This window comes from Bacillus rossius, chromosome 10, assembly GCF_032445375.1.
Source record: "Bacillus rossius redtenbacheri isolate Brsri chromosome 10, Brsri_v3, whole genome shotgun sequence".
Lineage (NCBI taxonomy): Eukaryota > Metazoa > Arthropoda > Insecta > Phasmatodea > Bacillidae > Bacillus > Bacillus rossius.
In genome coordinates, this window is record NC_086337.1 from 55,034,562 (window position 1) to 55,062,553 (window position 27,992).

A 27,992-nucleotide genomic window follows, 5' to 3' on the forward strand; every position below is an offset into this window, starting at 1 on the left:
GCTTGCTCCAATAGTCAGTATAGTGCATTAGGATATAGTTATCCTTTATTTCAAAAGCGCAACAACAGGGGGGTAAGTGTATTTTGTCCCCCTCCCCCCCCTCAAACCTTGAAGTGGGGGCAAACGGGGGCAAATAAAGTGCTGTGTAATCAATTTTTAGATATTAAAACTGCTTAAATAGCACTATTTTCCACCTTGAAATACAAATTTTCCCGGGGGAGAACCCCCGGACGCCCCCCCCCCCCCCCCCCGCTTCAATAGGGTGATCGATGATTCTTTGTAAAAAGGTATATTGCCCCCCTTTTGGAAATTTAGTTGTTGCGCCCCTGCTTTATTTGTAACCTGTACGAATAAACGATAACTATATCCTAATGCACCATGGCTACAGCCTCCTGCCTTGATTGGACTCACTAGAAAAAATACAATCTTAAGTACTTACTTAACAACATATGTTTTTGTTCGCTTTACAAGACAAATAACAGTTAGAAACATACATGGTGTCGGTCTCGCAACGAAACAACCGAATATGAAATAAATAAGACGCAGCTAATGTGTCGATTATGCACACAAGTCTGAACCCCGCCTGCATTCATATGCGTTTTTTTTATTTTTTTTTGCTTGTCGAGCTGGTAGGTGCGCAGCGACTATTAGGCAGTGCAACAAATGAAGTCTCTTTCCGATTTCTAAGACTAGAATTTATATATTACTATTATTAAGCTTACAAGTTCTTAAATTTCTCTAGTTTGAAAAAACAAATTCCGAACTCCGTAATGATAGTAGCCAGTAAACTTGGCCAACGACAAACAGCTAATCGCCTGCGTCATTACCAGGTGGTTTCGTACCAGTTTTACGCCCTCGTAAAAATAAAAATAAACTTTAAAAACTATTCAAATGTTGTTCGGCGATAAACTTGAATTAGGCGATTGTGCCCATCGTGTTTTGGTTTGGTTAACGAGTTAATATTTACGTTTCGGTAACTAAGCCCGAACGGCTTTACAGTGGAAGCTTAAAATAATGCCGCCACTGCGTAACGGGCATAGCAACCTCTAAAGAACTTGTTCAAACCTGAAGTGATTTTGTTCCGCGCGGTTTCGTGTGGGAGAGAGAACGAGTTGACCAACGACCTGTTGACGGTAGACTTAAACACCATTCTAGAACAAATACTGATATCACGCCAGTGCAAACGGATCCAGCATAAATGACCACTCGACGTGAGCTATACCTCGTCGCTGCAACTTCTCCAGACCAGGAGTCCACAGGGTGTGCGCTACATCTTATGGTTTTGGTACAGATGGAATAACCGTTGTTATTTAAATTTCGAATGAAGTTTTCGGCTAGAAGGCTCTTGAGGGTAATAGTGAGAGTATTATCTTTGAAAGATTTGTGCAATGGGAGTGCATGACTTGATGTAAGCTTTTGGACATACGCCATTGCTAAGCACATGTATGTCTGTGGAAGAAAACTACAAAAAACCCAAAAGACAAAAACACAAATTAAGTAAAAAATTGCTGTTGTCAACAGGATATAAACACCACAACAGAGAAATATGTATACCGGGTCCATACTGGGCATTGATATTAACTACTCTCACAGCGGGGTGTGGGGTAGACAGCTACTCGCTACTCAGGCTGGCTCCAGCGCGCATCCCTCATGTCCTTCCATGGGAGCCTGGCAGCTGAGACAACAATGCTATCAGATAGCAGCCCCTGATAGCGCTTGTGATGTCATTACTCCCACAGCTAGCAGTGGTTCGTTATTGCTTTTTTGGAGATTTATATCCTACACGCTACATCATCAACAGGAAATACTAAATATGCTCGGACATAATATCTTCCAAACAAGCTCTTATGATCAACGTATGAAAATGAATCTCAACAATTAATTCTTTGCGTGGTTACATGGAAGCATTCGTGACTTTGTACTGCAGGTCTAGTTTTTACCACGTGTCAGGGTTCGCCTTGTGAGTCGTACAAAGGTAACACTCGAGACGGACATGTCTCGTGTCTGCTCAGACATCTTCGCCGTGTTAACTTGGTCACGTGTCACGTGTCCAGCAGGACACAAGTGTACCTAGTGGCCACGGTAGCAACTTGCTATCAGACCTCTTTCTCTACTCATACGATAGGTGTTAATGTTTTATAGGTCCGTGATTTATGCTTGCAGTGTGGCGTTCTTTTTATTTAATAAAACTATATATATATATATCCACTCAAATGCTTTAATCTTTGAAAAAAAATATTGTCAGTTAACAAGGTAAATCTTATGTCACCTCTAGTGTACTGTAGAAATAGAAACGAAACTCAATATCATACGTCTGTCACACGTGGTCACTGAAACATGACGTCGCTAAAACAAATAAACTTTGTAGTGCCCAACCCAGTGTCATGGGAAACGATATGTTCAATGTCTAAATACTCATTACAACTAGTTTCAAGTCCAGTAACTGAATAAGGTGATATTGTGGAAATCAATTATTAAGCTGAATATACAGGATCCAATTGGACAAATAATATAACTTTAAACTTAATCCAGTTAGGGAAGTCCGGAACTCAGTCAATCGGTACTATAGTCATAGATAATTCGTTAAGGAGCCCGCCTAGTCAGGGGTGTATTTGTGTCAGGTGAGGCGGGATGATAAGCGCGACGCTCGCTGGTGCTTCTAGCGCGGTGTCTCCTCTGGACCGGCGCGCAGTCTTCTCGTCGTGGATTCGGGCGGTAACCGTAACATTTAGACGGCGGAGAAATGAAGATAGAGGCGTAATGCAAGTCCCTTGGGTGCTTTCAATAATCGTTAACGGGCGTTTTAATGCATAGATGGTGGTCTGAACACGTGCGTTTCGGCCCATTCTCACTCCCCTAAGATTGCAGCTCGAAAAAGGAAGTACGGAAACAAAACTACCCATTCGCACTCGGCACAGACGCCTCTCTGGTAGCGGGTTGCTCCTGTGTGCCCGGGTGGGTCGGGCCACGGGGGAGCGGCCAGCTGGCCAGCTGTCCAAGGGGGACAGCTAAGGGAGCATCCAACTTTCTGGTCAGCTGAGTGGGGTAGGGGGCCGAAGGTGGTACATATGCTGGGATGGGTAGCCTCAGCCCCTGCTCTAGCGCCATTCCCGGTTGCGTATGCGGCGAATCCGCATCCATGCCCATGGGGGCCCCAGGGCGGTAGGACCACTAGACTAAGGGCGCTGGGTTATAAAAGAAAAGGGGGGGGGGAACCCTTGCACGGCATAATCATGTCCACGTGGGGGACAGCTGACTGCGCAGTTCTGCTGCCCCAGGCGAGGCCGACGAGGCTTCGAACCCGCGTCGCCGAGCGGCGCCAGCGAGCCGGCGCCGCGGATCAATGAAGGACGTCCTCACCCCACCCCTCTTCCCCCATATCCCTCCATCGGCGCGGAGATAGCGGACGAGCAAACAGCCGGCGCCGCTATCTGCCGCCATCTGCCGGCTCGCAGGGCCCGCCAAGTGTCCTCGGCAGGGGGAACCAACAATCCAGCCTCGCCAGTCGAGCGCGTGCTCACAGCAGTCGCGGTTCTATTGGAAGCACGATAACCCATCCCCCTCCTTATTCTCATAAAACAAACACTTCCGACTGAAAAAAAAAGTAAAAATAAAATATTATCTTTGAAAGATTTGTGCAATGGGAGTGCATGACTTGATGTAAGCTTTTGGACATACGCCATTGCTAAGCAAAATTTCCGTAGAAGAAAACTAAAAAAATACCCAAAAGACATAGCCTATTCCTGTTATGGAATATTATGTGGTGTTTATATCTTGTTGACAACATCAATTTTTTGCTTAATTTGTGTTTTTGTCTTTTGGGTATTTTTTTAGTTTTCTTCTACAGAAAAAGTGCTTAGCAATGGCGTATGTCCAAAAGCTTACATCAAGTAAAAATTAAATATACTCCAGGACGAACCTGCCCTTTTTAAGTCAGTTAAATTTTGTACAAATATACTTCCTGTAGTAGACTCTGCGTGAGTATATTTATAAACATTAATACTCCAAAATCAGGTAAAAACCATAATAAAATTATGCATATGACTTTTCAAGACGTCGGACTATTATTATTATTATTATTATTATTATTATTAATGTCTTACTCAACACTTAACTGGGAGATTTTCCATATCACCTAAAACCCTCAGCTATAGTTCATCCTCCTCACAATTCGAAACTGGGTCTGCCATTGTTCACATGAAAACCAAAACGCTAGAGACTGCTTTAGCCTAAGATGCCCACTTTCAAAATATTTCGGACCTAATGAACATCCGTTTGAAGCACTGAGAACCAGACAGAAATGGGCACTCACGCACTGCTGAAAATATTCTCAACGATGCATGGGGCATCATTGAAATTTGTTAATCTTTCTCAAGTGACAACATTAAAGACTTTGGTCTAGGCACAGATACGTAACCGTATTTGAGGGGGGGGGGGGGGGGGGTTAGTCTTTTCTGGACCCCTCACTTCCATGAGTTAAAAGAAAAGAAACACAAAATAAGAGAGAATGAGAAAATTAAAGCAACTTAGCAACATAAGTTTACAGAGAGATCATTTTAATAAGAATCATTGTAATCCTTAGTGTGCTGCAATGTGTTTCCTTCCTATTACAGCCCGATCTGCCTCATACACAGAACCAGAAGGAATTGTGTTTCCAAATAATATTTATTTAATGCTGCTTTGCATATATATATATTTTTTTGACACACAACTAAGATACTTGCTTGCCGAGAATTACCGGTTGGAACCAACTTGTTTTTTTTTTTTTTGTGAACACAACATGTGTGCCTTGTCAATTGTTTTATTGTTTCATTCATTCACTGGATAACAAGACTAGTAACAGGTGACAACCACCAGTCAATCTGATAGGGTCCCAACTTCGCGCTAAAGTAATCCACTTTCTTAGTCGATGTATGGCTTTCAAGCCACTCAAGGTCTCCTAACGTAAAGTCGGAGGGAAACCGACCCCTGCTGTACTTTTCCATGAGCTTCTCCTCCCACACTTCCTGCACTATCATCTACGGAACCTCATCCTTTCATTCAGGAGTGGGCGGAGCAGAATTCTCCCCGAAAATACACAACAGGGCGAACCTTAACATCAGAGTGCACTGTAGTATTAAAACACAGGGCCGACGGGCATGATATTCTCGTCCCAACCGCTATGCGTCCACGACTGTAAGGCTCGCAACGCATATTTCAAGTCGCGGTTGCTTCTTTCCACTGGGTTAGCTTGTGGATGATATTGAAAGGTCTCCACTAACTTTACCTCCACCTCAAAATAATATTCTTAATGTCTTCAGCCAAAAAAATGAGGTCGCATTGTCACTGACATGGGGGAGCCAGACATGGAAAATAACTTTTGCTCCAGAATTTTACAGATTTCTATGGATTCAATGGATCTACCATAGTCCATAGAGTATAAAAATTGTAAATTTGAAAAAAATCCGTCCACTATTACCAACATGCTATCTGAGCTCACAGTTGAGCAGGGTTGTGGTGCGAACACGTCCATCTCAGCTTATTCCATATAGAACATAGGCCCAATTCAACAAGCCATTGTTTAATATAAATAATTTTCATCTGATGTAAAATAATTATCACGTGTAGTAGGCCTACGTTTATTAGAGTTTTTTTTTCCCACATAGTATGTGCCTGCCGGCATGGGCGTAGATCCCGGGGGGGCCAGGGGGGCCCGGGCCCCCCCTGGAATTAATGGGCCCCTCCTTGGGGGGGCCCACTTCGTGATTTTAAAGTTAATGGTGTACACAACATATATATATATATATCAGATTATTATTTACAACGACCACAGACACTTTGACATGCTTTATATTCCTACCTTTGAGTTCCGTTGTTATTTTCCCCTACCCCTTCTGCGAAAGCCACGGTATGGAGTTTTCCAGTGAGAACTTTGAAACCCTTATTTCCTAGAAACCGTTCATTCCAAAGGACGAAGCTAGGGTAGGGTTCCGTTAGCATTTCCTCCACATTGTTACCCACACTACCTTGTCCTCTGAAACGACAGTATTAAAGGTTTCAGGTAGGTAGTCTGTTTTTAAAGTGGTTTTGCTCTCGTGTGCGCCAGTCTTCTGCTTTCTTGGCAAACATCAACATGGATAATTTCGTGACGCGGAAGAAACGGAAAACAGAATCTGATTCTCACCTGGTAAGCTTGATTGTTTTATATGTAGTGACTATTATTTAGGTAATATATTTTATTTAAGTGATTATGTAACGTTATTTTTCCAGTAAATAAACAACTTAATACTTTAACAGTAATTATAGCAGAATTTAGTTTATTTACGAACTGAAACTTATATACCATTACTGGAATTTTTTTTAGCTCATCTCCATTCTGTAAGGCTAGCTGCTCTGTACGTTACATGTGAATATACAGGGAATAATTTTTTTCCTCGTCAATATGGAATTTAAAATCACTCCCGTTTTATTATCAAACGATAATTTTCACAAATCATGGCCGATAATCACTTTATAACATTTGTTATTTGATAACTGCAACACTGCACGAGTAAACAAAAGTAAGATTGAGAAAGAAGTATTTAAACGTTACACATCCGTATTTAAGTTAATAAGGAAGCAAACGCGTCTCTTTAATAACTAATCAAGCGGTATATTTTAACTAAATAATATTCACTGCCAAAATACTGATTATACTAAAAATAAGCCGAGAAATGTATGTGGTTCAATTAGCTGTAGGATAAATTTCATAGTTCTATCTACGAGATTTTTCATTAGTGTCATTAAGTTTTTTTTTCTTTTTTACCTGGTTGATACATTTACTAAATAAACGAGTCTTTAAGGGTTTTAATATGATTCGATCGTTCATTTGATGTTGATCCGTTTATTAGCTTTGGAGCTTTGGGTTTTTAGGGCGCATCAAAAACTGTGAACAAAGAATTTCACGAACAGCATTTGAATCGCAGTAATTATTAAAAAACCCGACAAAGTGCGAGTCGAACTCGCGCACGAAGGGTTCCGTACCATTATCTATAAAAACGGCAAAAAAAATCATGTCTGTTGTATGGGATTGGGAGCCCCTCTTAAATATTTATTTTATTCTGTTTTAGAATTTCTTGTTATAGCGGCAACAGAAATACATAATTTGTTAATTTTATTCTGTTTTCACGTTTGTTGTATGTGAGCCCCCTTAAAAATTTGTTTTATTTTAATTTAATCATTTATTTTAAAGTGAATATATAACTAAATATTCTGTGAATATTTCAAGCGTCTACCTGTTGCCGTTTTCAATATCAAGCAAAAACGAACAAAAAAATCACGTTGGTTGCATGGGAGCCTCCTTAAATATTTATTTTACTATGTTTTTAGTATTTGTGTCTAACTATCACGGTTCATGAGATACAGCCTGGTGGCAGACGGACAGACAGACGGACGGACAGCGTTATATTCACGTATATTATTTTAATAGATTTTTTCATGGATATTTTATGTATTTAGGTTAGCAAATTATTCAAACATGTTTGAGAGATCATTTCTTATAGTCATTAATTAATAATTACTAAAACATATGTTGCTCTGCTTTATTGTTAATATCACTTACGTAAAAATAAAGTGTATAACATACGAGCTTATCATCCAGAGAAGACTTGTTTCGGTTGACCTCTAGCGCAAAATTCTTAAACCACAGAATTCACGGGCCCCCCCTGGAAATCCTACAGATTTGCGCCCATGCCTGCCGGTACACACGTTTAAGCACAATTTTCACTCTTCTAAGAACACTGTTTTAAAACCGAAATACGGAACAGAACCAATCTTATCCCCCCCCCCCCCCCCCCTGAGCATTCTTAAATGTTTTCTTTCCTTGCACTAATAACGTGGTCATATAAGAATTTGTTTTGCACCAAGGTTTAGGATAATATTAAGATGGTTTTAGAAAAAAAAATTGAATGAATTTGATGCTAAACCAGAGCGCTTGTCTGCGACCGAGGCACTCTGATGCCGGTAGAGCGTGCGGTGTGTGCTGGTGTCCAGGATGGTGACCTCGGCGGTGCTGGGAGCGGCCTCGGGCACGGGGCTGGCGCTGGTGGTGGCCATGAGCATCGTGGTGTACCGCTACTACTCGCTGAAGCGGCGAGGCAAGGCGTGGGGCGAGCTGGACCGGGCCGGCTACTCGTCCCTGACGCTGGACGCCAGGCCGCGGCCCGTGTACGCCGTGGCCCACAAGGTGCGTGCTGCGTGCTGCATGCTGCCCCGTGCTGCATGCTGCCCCGTGCTGCATGCTGCCCCGTGCTGCATGCTGCCCCGTGCTGCATGCTGCCCCATGCTGCATGCTGCCCCGTGCTGCATGCTGCCCCGTGCTGCATGCTGCCCCGTGCTGCATGCTGCCCCGTGCTGCATGCTGCCCCGTGCTGCATGCTGCCCCGTGCTGCATGCTGCCCCGTGCTGCATGCTGCCCCGTGCTGTCGCTGCAGAGCCGGCGAGACGAGTGCGCGATCATCGCCTGAAGACGTCCTTTTCGAAGTGTCTCGCATATTCCACAGAAGTAGCACCTGCAGTAGCGTAGCTAGGATTTGTTTATGGGGGGGGGGGGGGGGTTAAGAAGCATTGTTTCCCCCCCCCCCCCTATTAAAGCGGGGGGTCCTCCCCCGGAAAAATTTGGATTTTAAGGTGTAAAATAGTGCTATTTGAGCAGTTTTCGGTACTTAACTTTAAATATTGTAATGGTAAAAATTATATATATTTTATATATATTAATTATTTATATATATTATATATTAATTATTTATATATATTATATATTAATTATTTATATATATTATATATATTAATTTTTAATAAAAAAAAACGTTTGAGTGATGAAGTAAGAAATTAATTAAAGATATTTTAATCAATCCAAGTGCCTTGTCCACTTCACTCAAAATCACAAATCATGCTCGAAGCTCGACAATACAAAATAATGGCTGGGTTTCGGCAGAACTGGCCTATTCCTGGAAATAATTAGCTTTAGCTCCAAGAGTTACCCAGTCACCACCTGCTTATAATTACCGCGCTGGTTAAATACAGTAGGTGTAAGATATTTGAAAACTTGGGACCCGTCACGGCGTCACAACCTTATAGCTTCTGCTCGCGACAGGGGTAAGGGAAGGAGAATCGGTAGGGCTCGCTTACCCTTCCCCTCCAGTGCAGTGGCCGGTGATAGCAGTAAGACACCCAGGCTTTTAGCTAACCTGCTTTCAGATAAGAAAAAAAATTGTGGCTAGGGGGGAGGGGGGGTTAGAACCCCTAACCCCCCCCCCCCCCCCTGGCTACGCCCCTGAGCACCTGTAAAAGTAACCTATATAGAACCTGCCCATTCTTCACTTCAACAGTCCAGCGAAAGGGCAGCTAATCTGTGTGTGGAGATATAATGTAAAAATATGCTGGTGGGCTCATGTTGGAGGTGTTGAATGAGCGACGAAGTATTAAAAGAAAATGCCACTTAGTTATATTCGTACGTCTACTTCAGAATTGTGATATACATTAACTAAATAGTAAGTGTAGTGTGTAGTAAATTAAAATAAAAAGTAATTGTTATCGATGCCATGTTTAATTCTTAGTCTGGTTATGCCTCGATGGCCATTAGGTGAAAGCAGTCACTTTCCGATGCCAGAGGCCGACCTGTCGTGGTTCGAATCACATCACTTCAGATATGTATTGAATAAAATATTTCTTACTGTGTGCCTATAACATTCATGACAACACTAGTATGCAATAAAATATTCGACCTTACGTACATTAGACAGATTGGACTGGTGCACTCTAGGAACAAACACCAGAAACGAAGATGGTGGCCTGCAGCAGGCCAAAACAGAATTTCTGTCAACAGCAGACTAAGAAAACAAGATGGCGGAACGTTTTAGAATTCAAAATGGCTGAGCTTTCTAGAATCGAAGATCGTAGCCGAGTTCAAGGTCACCCAAAACGATGGCCATGGTACAAGGTCAAGACTAAAGGTCTTGCTCAAAGGTCAACTCATCCAAAATGGTGTTCAGGACATCTCAAATTCAAGATGTCGGTTGGCTCTCGGCTCCACCTCCTGGGCTCAAAGCTCCCAATAGGAGGGTGGGGTAATGCCCTGCAGTGAGGTAATGGCCCGCACCTCGTTTTCCTAATCACAGACAATTTGAGGCAAATGGACATAGTGCTGTGCTCTAGGGAGAGCGGAGAGGACTTCTTGGAAGTTTGTTTCATGTCGCTACGTTGACTGGTGCTCGAGTGGGGTGCGTTTAAAGGAAAACCAATGTATGTAATCTAATGTTTCTCAACACTTCCATGCTATGTAGTTAGAAAAAAAATAGATGTTTTGGTTGATAAATATTTTTTCAAATATCTTTGAACAGTAGCGTATCTTTTGAGACCAGAATCGCTTTCACAAGTACTGTATCCAATAGTATGTGCTATTAATCTGTACGGCAAAATGATTGACGACGGGGTAACAGCCCGCACTGCGCGGGGCATTACCCCATTCTTATTTTAATTAAGTCTAATATCTCTGTATTTGGTTTCATGGCACATATTTTCTGTAAAGTAGTTGTGAACTATTGATTTGAAGCAAAAGTAAAAAGAAAAAGAATGTTGTTAGCAAATGTAATTTTAGAACTTTTTTTTTTTGCCATTTTTATTTTTATATGTGATGCTTGTAAAAATTTTGCCAAAAATATTTTTTTTTTTTTGCTCGATGATATATTAACATAGTTATGTTAAAATCTGATTTTTTTCAATTATTTGCATTTTTTCTAAAAAAAAAAATAATTTTTTTTTTTTTGTTGAACTCGCTGGATTCATCCCTCTAAAATATAATGAATCGGGTTGGCAGAACTTATTTTTTTGGCACATTGGTTTCCATTTTAACTACCGTTCAAACTTGAATAAATTCCAGAAAATTTTAATTTTGAAAACTTAATATTATTTGCAATTGTGTGTATTTTATATGGGGAAACCACATAAGCGCCATTACCCCGCAGGGGTGGGCAATGGCCCGCAGTCAACTTTTATCTTTTGATGTATTGTTTTATCTGATGTGTCATGTGGCTAATGTTTATGAAATGAACATGTAACGAAAGGCGTATAGTAAACATAATCGACGTCACCGACCGAAGATATCTACTTTTTATATTTGTATTTGACGAATTATATTAAGTGCGGCCATTTCCCCGCTCTCCCCTATACTACAATAGTGGAAGTTAAAAATTATAATGCCGAGAAAAGCGTTTTCGGATGCCGTTATTAATATTTTTTTTTACGGCCGTGGTTCATTTTTAAACACAAAATTCGTAGTAAACTTAATTAGCGATATAACATTTGTGGGATAATATAATATGAGTGTGCTATATATTCCCATTAAAGAAATGCATTGCTTAAATATTTATTTTGTGTAACACACTGGGACAATTCGAACATTAATAAAAAAAATTAAATCGTGGTTCTTTACGAGACACACAAACCCGTTTAGTATCATGTCAATTTCGCGCGATTATGATTCAGTGTTTCGGAACTAATTCTTTTTTACAGCTATTTTTATGCTTTTCCTTTAAATGATATGAAGGAGGTGCATCATCTCTAACGTCTCTGGTTTTATTCACTATGCGAGACGAAGCACTCGTGCAAGGAACAGGACCTGCTGGCTGACAGGGTTCGTGGCCTGCTATAGGCACCCTGTGCGGCGCGCGCACGCAACGGAACAGTTCATCCGGCGGGAAGATGCACTCGCGCAAGGAACAGGACCTGCTGGCTGACAGTCGCGCCCCCTTCCGCGCTCTGATTGGCGCGCGCCCGCCTATCCCGACGCGGCGTCGCAATTGATTTGCCCGGGCCCCGGGGCCTGATTGAGGAATGGCAAGGGGGGGTAGTGTGCGGGAAAAGGGGGTGGCAGGCAGCGCCCCAACCTGTTGCGAGCGCCAGTGCAGCGCCGCGCGCGACGTGGGTCGCCCGTGACCGCCCCACAGGTGGGCGCAGTCGGCCGAGTTAGTAGACGGATACAGGTGGTTCGGGAGCACGCTCTTCCTCCCGCCGCTGCGCGCAGCTGGGCCGTGGCCGCCGACATCACCTGCAGCCTCGCGAGGCGGGGTCGCGCGGGCGGGTCGATAGCGACGCCCCAGTGCAGCCACCACACCGCGCTAGTGCTCCGGGCACACACTGTCGCCCTCAGTGGGAGGTTCTTCAGTTATATCTACAGGTGGCCCTGCGTACTACTGCTCTAAATACATGTGGCGTTGTTTATTCCCTCTTGGCTAGGCGTTTGTTATCACCTTGGAGGTCACGTCTCCTTCCGCCTATCGGGGACCGACGTCAAAACATAACTGCAACTTTGACTGGCGCAGCACACATTAGCGACAATCGACACTTCAGCATCTGAAGGAGGAACATGAGTGTGTGCGTCTTCCAGGATGTTGTTCATTATTCAATTGTTTGAGACGTAAGTCACCAAACCAGTCCGACCAAACTCTCCCTACCTTAGTGTCTTTCGTAGTTTTCTCGTCATTCTATGGCAAGCATTGTACTCTAAATCTGTTGTTACCATCTACTTATGAATAATTTAAGACAGTTATGTTCACTGTTGAAACCCAGGCATGCGTTAATAACATTCATTGGCAATTTGACAACAACCCTGTGTTATATATATAATTGCCACAAACATCTGCCTCGCAAGAACATTACAATTTTGGTATATTGTGCTGTCTGAACATCGAGCACTATCGCCCCAATTACACTCGAATCCATGTTTTTGTAAACCTTTCTCTTCCCCCCCCCCCCAGCCCGCCGTCTAGCTACACCACACATTGCTTGATTTTGCTTTATTGTTTGAAATTAAGGTGTCATGCTATGATTCCGCAGCAACTAAGAAGTGTTTTAGTCATCCTTGAAGCAATGTTTTCTTACAATACACTGTCATCCAGAGGCCTATTATCTGAATATCAGCTTTTATTTTCTGGACTGTACTCTTACTATTTGTCATTCTCCACAATACTGTATACCTAATATACATGATACTGTATCCTCACTATTTGTCAGAAAGCTTGAACAACATTTAACATGTCCTTCTTGACAGCTATTCAAATTTTGCACGTGGCCAGGCTGTAAAGGAAGATAAAGATTAGATACAACACTTCCGAAAATTACAAAATAATTGTAAATCATAAAAACAATTGAAATGATCGTAAAAGTATTGATAAGATTAAATAATAGCGTGAATGGGATGTTTCAAACATACTATAATCAAAACTCAAGGCATAAAACTATCACTCAGAGACCATAACAATGCATTTCATAGAAAATCTGTTCTGTAACTAAATAACATGATTGCACTTAACATAAACTTATTTCTGTAACTAATGTGGAGATATTTTTTTTACATCAATTACAGACATTTGATCCATGTACAAGACCAATGGCTAGCCTACTTTAAAAAAGCATTCTCTCTAAAAAAAAATCAAGGTTTAACAAACCACAGTTAGATATACGTATAAATTTATTATTAACAGCTGTTTCTTAGAGGACAGATTTACAATTAAACCACCACCAATATCAGAAACTGCATGGCATAGTATAACCAAATATTGTAATAGTGTCAATTGAAAGGGGTAAAAAACTTTCGGGACAAGTAAAGTCAGCTTCTGTAGTGTTGTGAAGTTCCCATACAATTCTGTAAAATAGGTGTTTAAAGTATGCGCGACTAGCACTGACTAGAGGTTGAAGCATCACATTACAAGGATTTGGGAAAATCGATCAGTTTGCGATGAATCCTGGTGAACCAACGCTCAACCCACGACCTGTAACTGATTATCACGTAGTGAGCTCCGTGCAGGAGCTGTAACAGTGTACTCATAGGTCCATCGAGCCCTGGGTGTGGAACAGAAGGACAACCTAAGATAAGCAGCGTCGGAGTTCAAAGGTGGTGGGGAGTGGGGTGAAACACAACGCCTCATTGGCAACATCCACCACACATCCCACTGGTGTTTATTCGGACAACATGTAGGTTTGTGGTACCTGGCAGGTGTCGCGGGTACAGTTCTCCGCGGTGCACGTGGCTCAGAGGCGAGATGGCGCCCAGCAGCCCCACGCGTGAGTAGCTCGTGACAGGGGGTCCCGGGGGCCGGAGTGTTGTCGGCAGCAGGACTGGCGTGGTGGGGTGGACATGAGCGGGCCGAGTGGTGGTGGGCTAGGCCCAGCGGGCTGCTGGATCGCGCACAAGGGCCTGGGCACCTGGGCCCGCATGGCGCGGGAGCGCTCCTTCCTCAGGGGCTCCGCGTCGTCCCTCGTCGAGGTGAGTCTGCCTTTTACCTCTTCTTTCCCCTCTCTCGGATGTCTCCTCACTTCTCCTGTCGACCCCCACCTCGCCACCACAAGGGCCAATGCACCTAGGTTCGCCTGGTCCAATAGCATTTCTTCCTCAGGGGCTTTCCCCACTCTCGACTCTCTCCTCTCACTCCCCATTTTGCCCTACCTTCCCACACACCCTTTTCTTTCCTCTCTCTCCCCTCTTCAACCTTTCTCCCCTCTCCAGGATCTTGACCCATTCTTCCAGCAATGCAAAAAATTCCAATAATTACACATTTGCTGGTTAACAATAAAAAAAAACTTTGCACTTCGATTCCGCAAAAATCTCATTATAAATTATATCAGATATTATGGTGTCCATTGTATAAATATTACATTGTTCATTACTCAGTTTATAGCTGCATAGGTGTGCGTGTCTGAGGAGGTTAAACGATTCAAATCATTAGCCTCATCCTCATGAAGACATGAATATGTGACGGCCTAGGCACATGCGACAGAGTTACATAGTGGCTGAGTGCTGTTAATATTGTTACAGTTGAATGCATCATTCATATAAAATCTTAATCCAACACAATCATTTCACAGGACAAATATTTAAAGAAGACAATCACTAATAACTTCGGGTAGCATGATCAGTTATGTGTTATGTCAAATACTATGTAACTTTGCAGTGCTGGCTATGAATTGAAGAAGTAAAATTGTCAAATAAAATAATAAACTACTAGTATTTATAATGGCTCATATACTAATAAATCATTTAGTAAATACAGAATAAAAACACGCGGGTAAAACTAAATAAATCTCATTGTGCATATTTAAAGGTGGTATATTGGTTGCTTAAGGAATATGTGTATGTATATATATGTATGTGTGTGCCTATGTATGATGCCCCATAATTCAATGACAAGCCGAAACAGTCGATGGACCAATAATCATGACTACAGTTTTTTCTACGCAATCATGAATGACCCCACTATAGATAAAAATTCAAATTCAAATTAAACATACTATACTTTTTGGTGGGGGGGGGGGGGATTATTTGCACGACTTATGCGGCAAACTTTTTAATCGGGTATATTTGACTATTCATACTGTACAAAAAAAATGCATACTACTTAGTAAGTTATTTGAAAAAGTCACTTATTTAAGCAAAACACTTGCTACAATGTAAACGTACATACTATGGTTTGTCGTTTTCAAGATCTGGGAACAGATGTATTTTTGCATCCACATGACAGGCAAATGGTCAAATAGGGAAATTAATTTTTGCTTGCTTAATTATGACAAAAAATTCTATGAAAGGTTTTTTTTTTTTAGTTTTTGTCACTATCAACTCTTTAAATAATGTTTTGTACTTACCATATTTTACCATCTTGCAAACTAGACGTTTATTTATAATTTTATACTTAGCTACATATTTTTCTTGAGTGTTCACATTTTTACCAACTCCTGACAGGCAATAACAACAAACCCGTACAAGCTACTTCTATGGGCGTATCTTCTCTACCACGACCGTTAAAAGCAGAGAATTTAAGTAAGTAACGAGTAAAGTAGCTTATCCCCAAGTTCAGTTGCTGAAACAATGTGAGCAATAAAGTAACTTGGCATCCTCAATCTACTGAGCGATTTTCAATGCAGGTAATGAATTTCCAAGCGAGATTGTTAATATTTTCGCCAATTGTAATTGAGTCTCTAGTTAGTATTTTAACTGTGATGTCATTGAAGACATCCGTTAATATCATGCGATGTGCAATTCATAAGTTATTTGACAGTATAGGGCCGTGAGTAACAAATCACAAGCAAGTCTATATATGGCAACACCCCAACTCCATCTGGATCGATGCCAGCTGGCTTTAACGTCACAACCAGGGGGGGGGGGGGGGGGAAGGTCAAATGCCACAACTCCACAGGCGGTTTCAAAACCAGAGTTCATTATTTGTACCGCAAGTGATGCAAACACAACCCAAAAGCTCCCTGTAAAGCTCTTACTAAAGCTCTAGTTCCACAACTCCCAACCACTTGGACATGGGCTTCCTGGGTTAGTGTCAATGCATGGTTCCTGCACATACACACAGTAGTTGTGATGGCCTTCCACATTACAAAACCCAGCCCGCATGGTCCATGGTACAAGCAGTAGCGCAGGGTTGCTGTATCAATAACCATTAAAAACTTCTGTGTTTAAAGAAACTCTTTGTGGCTGTATCCCCTTGCAAATACAACCACGATGTAAAGGACGCATTTCCAAAGGATGGATAGAATCCGAATACTTTTACTGTTAGCATCACTTGTAAAAATGTACATGTAACTTTTTAGAGTTGTGATATCTACGAATATTCAACTAAAAGAAATATCAATGACCAACTGAATGTATCGTGGATGTTATAAATGTTAGCGATAAAATTAAAAAATTTGTTATGAATCTCAAAATATTGAAAATACTTATAATGGGCATTAAATTGCCCTAAAAATTTAAGTTTACATTTCTGTCATTTCATTAACATTTTTATTTGTCTTTATTTGAATTATCACTTTCGGTTATAACGTTTTAAACAAATCTTATGCCAAAAATCTGAAGCAATATTATATACAAAAAATATAAAACGCGATTCCGAAGCTAATGTATGCAAGTGTCGCATTAGCGGATGCGAGTGCCGCATCCATGGAAATCCCAGGATAGTGGATGTATTTAGGCATGCATCGGCATCCCATGCGAGAATCCGGAGGCAACGCAAAGATGGTCGCGTCCACTACGATGCACTTTTAGCGGATCCCTTAGCTGAGGGATCCATTAGGCTGGTATTCGGATGATGCTCACGTCTCATTGTATGTCCCTAATGGCGCAAGTGGCACTTAACAGTATAAAGTGCGCTCAGTTTGTGTCCACATGTCGATCACATTAAATTGTGAAAATTAAACGTGTAACTTATAAACCCTTAACTATTATAATTGAACGACTTCAAGTTTACACCGAGACTCCCTGGAGGGGGGGTGGTGGCTCGCATGGTTAAAGACGGTCCCAGAACCAGGAAGAGGTCGGGCTTAATAGTTTCAACTTCGGCCGACAGAGAGCGGCACAATGAGGCCTACAGTAGTTACCTCGAGAAGGAGGGGAGGGGGTTGGATGGAGTAGAGTTGGAGGAGGTGCCGAAAGGTGGTGCTTCCAGGTGGCAGAAACCAGAAACACCAGAGGCCTTAATTTAGTTCGTAAACAGTCTGACAGGTGTCGCACCCGGTCCACGGCAGTGGTAGTGGTCGCTGAGTCATGTCAGTAAGAAAACAAGATGGGGGCTGGTGACAAAATAGCAGGCGAGTCTCTGGCCCAGGGGGAGGAGAGGGAAATCATGCCGACATTGTGGCAGGACAAGGTTCTGATGGTGGCGAGGAAGAGAAAAGGCCAGAGCGGCTGAGCAGCGTGCTCGCGCAGGCCGTATGCACGGCGCGGTGCCTGTTTGGCGTGACAAGAACGGGAGGCCGTATGTAACGAAAAATGCAGCGCTTGCGCCAGGCGCTTGAGTCATGTGATGGCGGACGGGGCGAACCCTACACGCTGCCGATGCAACGTGGGATGGCACGATACATCAGGCAACAGCGGTTGAAGTCGTGGCTAAGGAGGTGCTTGCAGGAGTTCGAGGTGGCACCTCATTCAGCATGTGTTGTGGCAGTGTTGAAATTGTGTCTGAGGAGGACGTGCTTGCAGTAGTTCGAGGTGACACATCATGCAGCATGTGTTGTGGCAGTGCTGAAGTTGTGGCTGAGGAGGACGTGCTTGCAGGAGTTCGAGGTGGCGCGCGAGCAGCTGGCGGTGCAGCCCGTAGACTCGCCTGCGCTGAGCCATCAGCCGCGCTCCTTCCCGCCGCAGCTTACCAAGACGCCATCCACGTCGTCCCAAGGAAGCTTAGACAGCACCCTCTCCAAGCAGGTAGCACTCTATTCTCTCTTCCGACACCTTTTGCCACTCTCGTACCTACTGTAGTCGAGGTAACTGGATGTTCGTGTGACTTATTTCTGGTGCTGTTGCGATGCTCGCAGCTTAGAGAGTCTGATGTTCCATCAGTTACACAACTGTAGTGTAGTTCTCCAATACACGACACTTTTTAACTGGGCAATCGGCAGAGATCCTGTTAATCTACTGTTGAATAGCCTATTACAAATTCTAATCCATGGCTCCAAGCATGTAACTTGCAGCATGTAATGAAACTTTTGTTTAAATAATTGCAGTCTACTCTGCCACCGAATAAAATTAGTCCTCGCAATTTAGAAAGGCAAAGGTGTGTTTCTTCTGGTTGTGCATGTGAAGACTGCAGACTATTAGATCTCTTACAAATTAGTGGTCTCGGTACCAGCTCGGAGCTTATATATGATTTTTATTTGGTGTGTGCTGGTCCGAGTAGTCACCCGAAGTCACTGGCCTAGAGTTGAAGTCCTCGAATTTGGATATGTGGGGAGTGATGGGTGAGAGCAATGGTTTGCAGAGTCACCGCGGGTCGTCCCCGCAGATCCGCACCACGGGCCCAGACGGCCGCCATGTAGCGTCGGAGTGTCGGTCACCGTCACCAGGCACCTACTGCCGTGCCGCATCTCTAGACGCCCGCTACGGCTCCTCGGGGGACCTGAGGGCATCGTCTCCATCACTGACCTCTCTGGTGGAGCCCGGGTCAGCCTGCAGCTCACCTGTCCCTCCCACTTCTCCTCGCGGTGAGTGCACTTCATATCAGCCACTGACCTAGCTGGTGGAGACCAGGTTAGCTTCCAGCTTACCTTTTTCTCCCACTATTCCTCTCGGTGAGCGCAAATCTCCTCATTGTCATATCAGTCCCTTCAGCTATATTTGTAGGGTTTCATAAAGTCTTAGTAAAAAAAACAGCAGTTAAAAATTAAATTAAATAACAAAATTTTACTACCTGCCATTTGATTGTGTTTGAAAACTATAATCATTAGGTTAAGAATTTTCAGGTCATGGCAATCTGTGGTGTAGTTAAATTCACTTTTTAACCTAGCCATCGCCATATTTTTATCGAATATGATACTTGATAATATCAGATGATGGTTCGTAAGTATAAATTAGAATCTCAGGACATCTAACCAATGTGGCGCAACAATTAACTGAAGATAAAACGGCTTCACACAGTTACCATGTAATCATATTGACGTGGCCACCCCATGACTATATATGTATGTTTCTCTCATGGAGGTATTAGAATATGGAATGTTTATGAAGTAGGTGTCTGTTCTGAAGTTGAAGTCATCTGGTTAGCAAACAAATAGCGAAACAAATCATAACTGTATAAAAGCTAATAGGTAGAGACCTGCACAATTCGCGGATTCATTCGGTGATAGGCTAGAATTCAAACACATATACCTCTTAGATAATTTTGCTATTGGCTTACTGTTCATCTTGGCGAATCTCAACCAATTATAAACCCTCAAGCAAAGAAGGATCGAATCACAGACAAACCAGCTGAGACGACTTACAAGTCAACAACCAATGAACTTGCGTTATTTGCCCGAGTGTACAGGGGTATGTGCAGTCTATCCTGAAGGCCATCGAAACCGCGAATATTGCAGGTCTCTACTAATAGGCTATAATTTTTTTTAATATATTGAAAATAACTAACTTATATAAAAAATCTCGTTAATATTGGATGGTGTAATAATGATTTGCACTCATCTAAAAGCCCCTCTCTCAAACTGGGATAAAAATTATGCTTCTAAACTCATCAGCAGCACGTTGTCTGTACCACCGCATACCTAACCCCACACTCAGCACATTGCAGCCAGACCTGTAACAGTGCAGTGTTGCTGAAATATTGTTGACACGTTGCATTGTGTGCAAGGACTGAGCATGGTTCCACAGGTGCTGCGGGACGGAACCTGTCGCCGCTGCTGCTGCCTTCACTGGCCAGCCGGGTAGCCCCGGGCGACACCACCGCGCCACCGGCCTCCCCCCTCGGGACACTGCAGCCGGACCTGTACCAGCGCAAGCAGAGCCCGCTGTTCCTGGGCAGCCAGCGGTCCGGCCCCAGCATGGGCCGCCTGCACCTGGCACTCTACTATGACTTCGACAAGTCCGACCTGCACGTCAACCTGATCGAAGGTGTGCTTGTCTTGCTTTTGTAGTGAGATCTTTGATTGAGTTACTTTTCATGCCAGTTCCATAACATAAATAGGCCACAATATCAAAAGTGGCACAACATAAATAACCAAAACGTTATCTTCATTAGATTTTTGATTTTTAAATATAACGAATATCAATTTAGACAATTTTTAGTATAAGTTCAAAATATAGCATCAATCGCATTTCAATTATTCCAATTAAGTATCTATAATAAATTCAGCTTTCAGAAAACTTCTAACTACAAAAAGTAACATATAAATAATACTGAATATTTTTAAACCTTTTGTTAGACAGTATGTATATAAAACATTGATGTTATTTCTTCCCAAATGGCACGCCTTGCCACCCTGGTTTGAAAAGTGATGGATGAAGGACCTCGAGAGAAGCAGTGTTCTCCTGAATGGCATAGTTTGCACGTGTGTGCGACGTGAGCGCTGCCCACAGCCCGCGACCTGGCCGGCGGCGAGCAGGGTGGCTTCAGCGACCCTTACGTGCGGCTCAGCCTGTCGCCGCCCGTCGACAGTCGCAAGAGGCAGACAGCCATCCACCGCAACGACGCCAACCCGCACTTCGACGAGCACTTCAAGTTCCCCGTGTCACACCAGGACCTACAGGACAAGTCGCTCGTGCTTCAGGTGCTGTCCACTAAGTCACCCGTTCACTCAGTCACCTTCATCCATTCAACCAGTCACTAGGTCACTCATTCTTCCAGTACCATGACAATTTTCCTGAGAATTATTTCAGTTGGGTGCATTAGTTCTTAAGCTATACACATCTTAATTACATCAATTTTGAAAATAAAAATTAAATTTAAGTATGCCCTAGACTACGTAAGTGTTCATACTTTTAAAAGTTTGATTTTTAAATCTAGAGAGGTAGGTTGACGATAAAAATCTGTTATGGTACAACTCCAATCCATTCTGATCTTTGTTTTTCTTCATAGTTTTTAGAATCATTCGAGACGAAACTAAGATGGTCCTTTGCCGAAGTCAGCCGATACCGTCTTTACTTGTTTGTGTGGTTCCCTAGTTGTGGCATCACACTCTGTCCGCAGGTGTTCGACTACGACCGGTTCTCGCGCAACGACATCGTCGGCGAGGTGTGCGTCAACATGGACGAGCTGGAAGTGTCGTCCTCGGTCGAGATCTGGGGCGAGATCACCAAGAACAAGAAGGTTAGTGAAACGGCCTCGTAGTACCAACTATCGCACATGTTCGTCAAGCCTCCATGTGTGAGACACAGTTCCACTTCCCATCACCCTGGAGTGGATTCGCACAATTCTGAACTCTATCGACATGGATGTGAGATTGATACATCCCTATAACTCCTATGATGAATCAACTATATGTGAGTCATTTAATGCGAGTGTGCTCTGCAGTGTTGGTGTTTAATCAAAAGAGTTTAAAGTGTTTCCTAAGGATCTCACCTGGATAATGTCAGATGTGTTATTCACAGTCATGGCCCATAGTTGTTTAAACATAATCAATAGAATTATTCAAAAATGTTTTGGAAATTCGCACTGAATATGATGTTTTTAGGCAAAAATACAATTCCTTGCATGTAACTAACAATATTTTGAGTCTCTCAAACTAGCAAAAAAAAATAATTTCCAAACTTCTATTTCTGAATTTATATTCCTTCAATAGACAATGCGACTGTAAATTATCAAGGGACTTGAGTCGGACCTCCCGACGTACATCGCGCCTGTGTTGTCACTTCTGCATGTAGAGGTTGATGCGGGCCTGTCTTCGACAGAGGTGTGGAGATGTGGCGGACATGGTGGACGATGCTTGGTCGCTTTGCTGAGGATGGGATTGTTGTTTTCCCGGCACCAGACTTATAGAATAGCAGCCTCACTCTCTATGGTGAGAGTGGACTGTCCGGCCCCATGTGTCTGACCGAGGATATCACCCACACTACTAGTTTGTCCATGTGTTGCTGGCCCCTTGTCATGCACCCACAGCAACCAGCATCGTTACTCTCGTACAGTAATTACCATGATATGAAAACTACTAGGTTGTAAGGCATTGCTCACAGTTCGGTGTCTAACTGGTAGGTCTTTTATCATAGCCGATGGCACTGCAAAGCGCCACTACAAAACACAGACACGACTGGCTATACATACAAACACTGACACTAGGTCCCTGCTTCCATTTTCGGGAAAACAAACAATGCACTAAAACTACTGATGTGAATGAGTGGTGATAAAACAAAGCTTAGGAAGGCGGAGTGCCTTGCGCCCACATGTGGCCTTGGCCGTGGCCTGAAAGCAAGAACTCTGAGAAGCCACTTCCATGCTCATTGATTGCATGACTCTAGTGGCCAGTCTGTTTAGTTACATGCTGAAAAAGACTGACACAATTTATATGTTACGATGATCGTCTTTCATTCATTTAAAAACCCTCAAACACCAGTCTGGAAGGGGTGACCTCTATCTGCGACCATAGCTGGGTCCCGGGCTTTAGTTAAGGGCCAAGGAGCACGCAATCAAGATGGCTGGAGTCACAAACTCAGTGCCACACACATAACACGATGTTGTGCTATTTGGATTAAGCTGTGTGTGCATTAACTGGTTCTGGTAGCCTGAGTGTTTTAGAATATTAAGTAAAAAATTCTTTAAAGTCAAAGCAATGCTAAGTACATGTCTTTGAAATTGTTTCCTTCTACCATTGAATTCCCTGGTGCATATCTATAATGAGAGTTTAGAGTCACATGGTCATTGACAGAGCTGATGGGCCGCCAGGATCACGCTGGAGTTGAAAACCACTCTGGCCCGACTCTGTGATATGAAGTGTGGTGATGATGGTACTGTGTGCAGCCACGGGAGGAGACCCAGGAGGTGCTGTTGTCGCTAAGCTACCTGCCATCCGCAGAGAGGCTCACCGTGGTGCTGCTGAAAGCTCGCAACCTCTTCCTGCCGCAGGACAAGGACAGCATAGGTACCTCTGCCCTCTCTGACCTTACCTCAGAGATTTCACTGTGTTTTCAATCAGGCTATTATTATAATGGCTTAGTCAATAAATAAACGATTTTCTTACAATAATTCCAGTCTAATTTAGGATTCTTGGCCTTGTATAAGTAGATGAATGTATGACACAATAATGCGAATAGTCAACCGCCCCTCCTAGTGATAGTAACTGTTTAGCACCTGACAGACATGCTGTTACCACGAGATCGTGTTTGGTGTTAGTTTGCTTCACCATGGCTTGGAGAAGGTTATGGTATGTAAGGTGCTGAGAAAAAGGGAAGAGCAGCACCAACAGAACTGTACACTTTAACTGGGATCCGTAGTTAAGGAGTGAGGCTGGCAAGGAATATATGGAAATGGATATCTCGTCGACATCGAGATCATTAGAGACGATGAAACATGATGCAATGCCAATGAAACTCTGACAGAATAAACAAGAGATCTCTGAGAAAACCCACAGGCGCACTGCAAAATTCACTGTATTTCCCACTCGCGGACAAACCAGTTTGACTCCGTCGGATAAATAATCTTGATCGCCCTAGAAGGATACGAGTGATTGAACACTTGAACATCATATGCCCCGTACCAGCAATTGTACGATTAGGAAGGAAAAAGAAGCACCCCGACCATTGCACCGGCAATGTGTCAGTGTATGCCATGGTTGGCATATGTACAGGTTCATGAGCGGGCAGTGAAGCCACTCTATGTTGTCACAGATCCCTTCGTGAAGGTGTACCTGCTAAGCGGTAGCAAGCGCGTCAAGAAGAAGAAGACAGCTACGAGAAAGAGCAGCTGCAATCCAGTATGGAACGAGGCACTCACCTTTAACGTGACATCCTCGCATATCGCCACCTCTGCCATAGAGGTAAGCACCTCTACCTCACCATGACTATGGCAGTTATGTACAATCCTAATGCCTAAACTGTCGTTGCAATGTGGGAGATAAAATAGAATAAAATTATTAGCTTGCAACACTATTCAATAAATTGACTGGGATATTTATCTTCATAGTAATAATGCCAATGCTCAATAGTCAACAGAAGCATGACGTATCGGCATGCACAAGTTGCCACGTGATCCCGACGACCAGTTGCACCGTTGAGTACTTTTTGGTGGCCTGCAGCTAATGATAATTTAAAAGTATGTAGGAATTGTATAATTGATAAGGAAGTCTTGTCAAGACCTTAATTGTTAAAAAATATGAATGACTAATTAGAACTTAATATTAATTTGAGATTTGGTGTATTTCTGTGTTTCTTTTGCAGTGTGTACATTTCAATCTGTGTTTGGTTTAGTAGTAATGATGCCATTTTATACAAACACACAAAGATTTATACTTGAAACTTTTCCTCTGCCAATTTCAATGTTAAACAATGTTAACAATCAGAGCATTTGATGTTGTGAAGACCATATCACAGAAGCCAGAGAACATGACTTGATTAAGTGAGGATAGGCTGAGTCTTGCATCATATTCGCCTATTGGGAAATTGATCAGATTAAGAATTCAAGAACAATTTTGCAATTGATTTATATTGCAGCAGCATACAAATTTCACACCACAACAACATACTTGGTATTTTTTTATGGTTGACTTTCCGAGGCAAAAAATAAAGATGTTTAGCTAAATTAGAATGTAGTAGTGGCTTAGTTATTTATTGACTTAGTTATTGAAACAGGGTCGCTATATTTATGTTACTAACATGCAATTTATGAAGGCCTTTGGCTTTCTTCGCACTAAATATAACTTCTAACCCAAAAAGTATATATTCTCCAAAAAACACTCGCTCGCGCTCACCTCACGGCCCTGCCGTCGCGCCGTCCACTTGCCGTGACATCACTCAGCCACGAGTTCAAAAGAAATGCTCGTTTTAATGGAAAACTAAAATATCTTTCAAGCTGATATGCCTTCATAAAAAACATTTCAAAACTTCAAACTAAAAATAAATTATTTTACTATATCAGTCAAATATCAAATTATTTATTTCACATTACATTAATTTCTATTATGCATAGGAGGACAAAGGTGCCTAGGCCCTCACTGTATTGCCTCAGGTAAATGCATAGTTTGTTATTGTGTGAGTGCCAGTAACAGAGGTGTGTGTGATGCAGGTGTGCATAATGGACCAGGGGAACGACCTGATCGGCAACAACCCCCTGCTGGGCTGCTGCGTCATTGGGCCACAGGAGTCGGGAGCGGAGAGCGACCACTGGAACGACATGACACACTGTCCTCGCAAGGCAGTAGCTATGTGGCACACACTGCGGTAGGCCCCTCGCCTCTTCCCGGTCAGCTGTCTGCCCGCGGCACTATGCTGTCACTGCCTGGAGCATACACACTTTCCCCTCCTCCTTTGGTCCAGACATCAGCACTTACCTGTCCATTACCTCGGTCTTCAAGTTTATTATTATTTTTTAAACTCTCTACAGTCGTATAATTTGCTGGTATTGCAAGCATTTCTTGACAAATATACAAACTTTTTTTTTAGTAATAATTTTCTTACTATTACTGCATGAACTTTTGTGTTCTGCATTATCACGGTTAATTAATTGATTAATTCAGAATTCTGTCTTACCTTAGTTTAATTTTGTTAACTAAACCTAAATATTTCTACATAGAATACGAAAGTGGTATATGTGTTAAGTTGTCTATGAGTCATCTGATTTTAAAACAATTTTTTTTGACCTTTTGGAGGGTACTTGCCTCCTGTATCCCATTTGTAAAGATGTTATTTACTGCAGCGATGTTGCGTGATGGCACAGAGTTATGGGTGTCTGCTACAGTGCTCAGATGTTTCCCCTACCAAATACTCCTAGATGAATTTTGCAAGTAAAAACTAACATTTCAACACAGCACATTGATTCAACAGCTATGAAACACAGGGGAAGCCACGTAGTTTCGGTTCCCTGCAAGAATTTCCGAAGATTTCCGAAGTTTTGTGTGGTATTAACGCCACTTCAGCCGCTAAATCAGAAGTTTCCAATGAAAACAAGCATGTTGTGACTGACCTAACCTAACCAAACCCTTCGATTTTTTTAATTTCAATTTTTGAGAGAAATCCGAAGTTGCACGAACGTGGTAGGGAACCGAAACTACGTGAGTTGTAGGCTTCCCTGAAACACAGAGAGCTGGACATGATAGCTTAGGCAGTGTTGCCACATCGTATCAGCCACTGCGAAGTAGAGGGCACAATATAATGCACAGAAGTCGGTTTGTCTATCGTATCCTGTTTATTTCATTACTATTGAATGGTTATGTACATATATAACATTGAGGCACTAATGATCTTATTTATAGTTTTATTATGAAAGTCTTGTTGTTAGTTTTAGATAATGATTGTTAAAATGTTAATTCTTAAATGCACACACTTAAAACCAGAAGTGACTTCAAACGTCTTTGCTGGATTGGAGTTAAGCACACAATTGAATGCACTCTGTATGGCCTTGTTTTGAATTCAGACTTTATGACTAAGTTTTCAACATATCGTAGCCTTACAGACCACATGTTCACTCGATAGAAGTTGTTCTCTGGTAGTTCATGAAGTAATTGCTACCCAAATGACAATGTTAAAAAAATTTCAGAAAATTACGATTAAAAAACATTTCCAGGACGTTTCGATCATTCGTGGATTCATTGAACACAAACTGAATAAGCCATTATCGAAAACTTTCTCCCATTCGTAAGTTTCAAGTAACATGAAGAAGATATTCTGTTATAAGTGGTACGTAGGTACTTCTATGCATAAAGGCATATGCTGAAATTTTGTAAAGCCACTAGGTAGGTACCCACCCATATCACACCAGAATATTTTTGTCTACCATGTTATCCTCGAAACAGTTCAGCCTGAGCTGCTAATTGATAAAATTTCTTCGCATTTATGCTAAAGGCCCTGTTACACTGTTAAAGTTTTGCTTCCAACACTTTCCAATATTTTGTGGCATAGGTGAAGTGTTAGAACGTCACCAAAACTTTACTAGCGAAGCCATTTTTTTTTTTAATAAGTTGGATGGCTTGTGTTACGGTCAAATATTTTTCATTTGAAGCATTTCATAAAATATGTTAGATGTTGGAATGCAATCTGCCATTCAAATAAGTGCCTAGCGAAAAAGGGAAATGAATTAGGTTTCCATCTCAACAATTCTTTGAAACTGCAAAAAGCAAATGGCCAATTATAAATGTTAAATAACTAAAATAATAGGTAGTAATACAAATGCCGTATGCGAAAACATTGTGTATAATTGAAATTATCTTTCTATTTCATTGTGAAACGATTAGGTAATATGATTTAAATTTATTCATGTTGGTTCATAAAATTTTCAACGCACAAGTTAAATGATCAGGCCAGGATTAAATTGATATATTTCTGATAACACAGATCAAAAATAAACTTTGATATTATAAATATTTTAAACCCATATTTGAGGTTAACTGTCCAAATATATGATGGATAAAATTGGAAGCCATTACCCGACCATTAATTCCTCTACAACACTATTTTCAAATATGTTGGAGAAAAGATTTGATAGGTAATGTGATAGGGCTTTAATGGATCCCTAGCATAGGATTCGAATACAGCTATACAATGCAAAAATAAATTAACTAAAATAACAAAACCA

General features: G+C 42.1%; 1 protein-coding gene across 1 annotated transcript; it reads left to right on the top strand.

Moving 5' to 3' along the window:
* Positions 1–11,919: 11,919 nt before the first annotated feature.
* On the top strand, positions 11,920–27,989 carry LOC134535660 (synaptotagmin-5). Its single transcript, XM_063374852.1, has 10 exons — positions 11,920–12,433; positions 14,012–14,281; positions 18,068–18,214; positions 18,768–18,990; positions 20,150–20,389; positions 20,855–21,045; positions 21,465–21,584; positions 23,229–23,349; positions 24,095–24,243; positions 25,488–27,989. The coding sequence occupies exons 2-10, from the start codon at positions 14,153–14,155 to the stop codon at positions 25,644–25,646; spliced, it is 1,479 nt and encodes a 492-aa protein (XP_063230922.1). The 5' UTR covers positions 11,920–12,433; positions 14,012–14,152; the 3' UTR covers positions 25,647–27,989.
* Positions 27,990–27,992: the final 3 nt, after the last annotated feature.

Coding starts and splice junctions, on each gene's coding strand:
- LOC134535660 (XM_063374852.1), top strand. CDS start 14,153: ATGAGCGGGCCGAGTGGTGGTGGGCTAGGCCCAGCGGGCTGCTGGATC. Junction 20,390..20,854: donor GCACGTCAACCTGATCGAAG/GTGTGCTTGTCT, acceptor CGCTGCCCACAG/CCCGCGACCTGGCCGGCGGC. Junction 21,585..23,228: donor AGATCACCAAGAACAAGAAG/GTTAGTGAAACG, acceptor TACTGTGTGCAG/CCACGGGAGGAGACCCAGGA.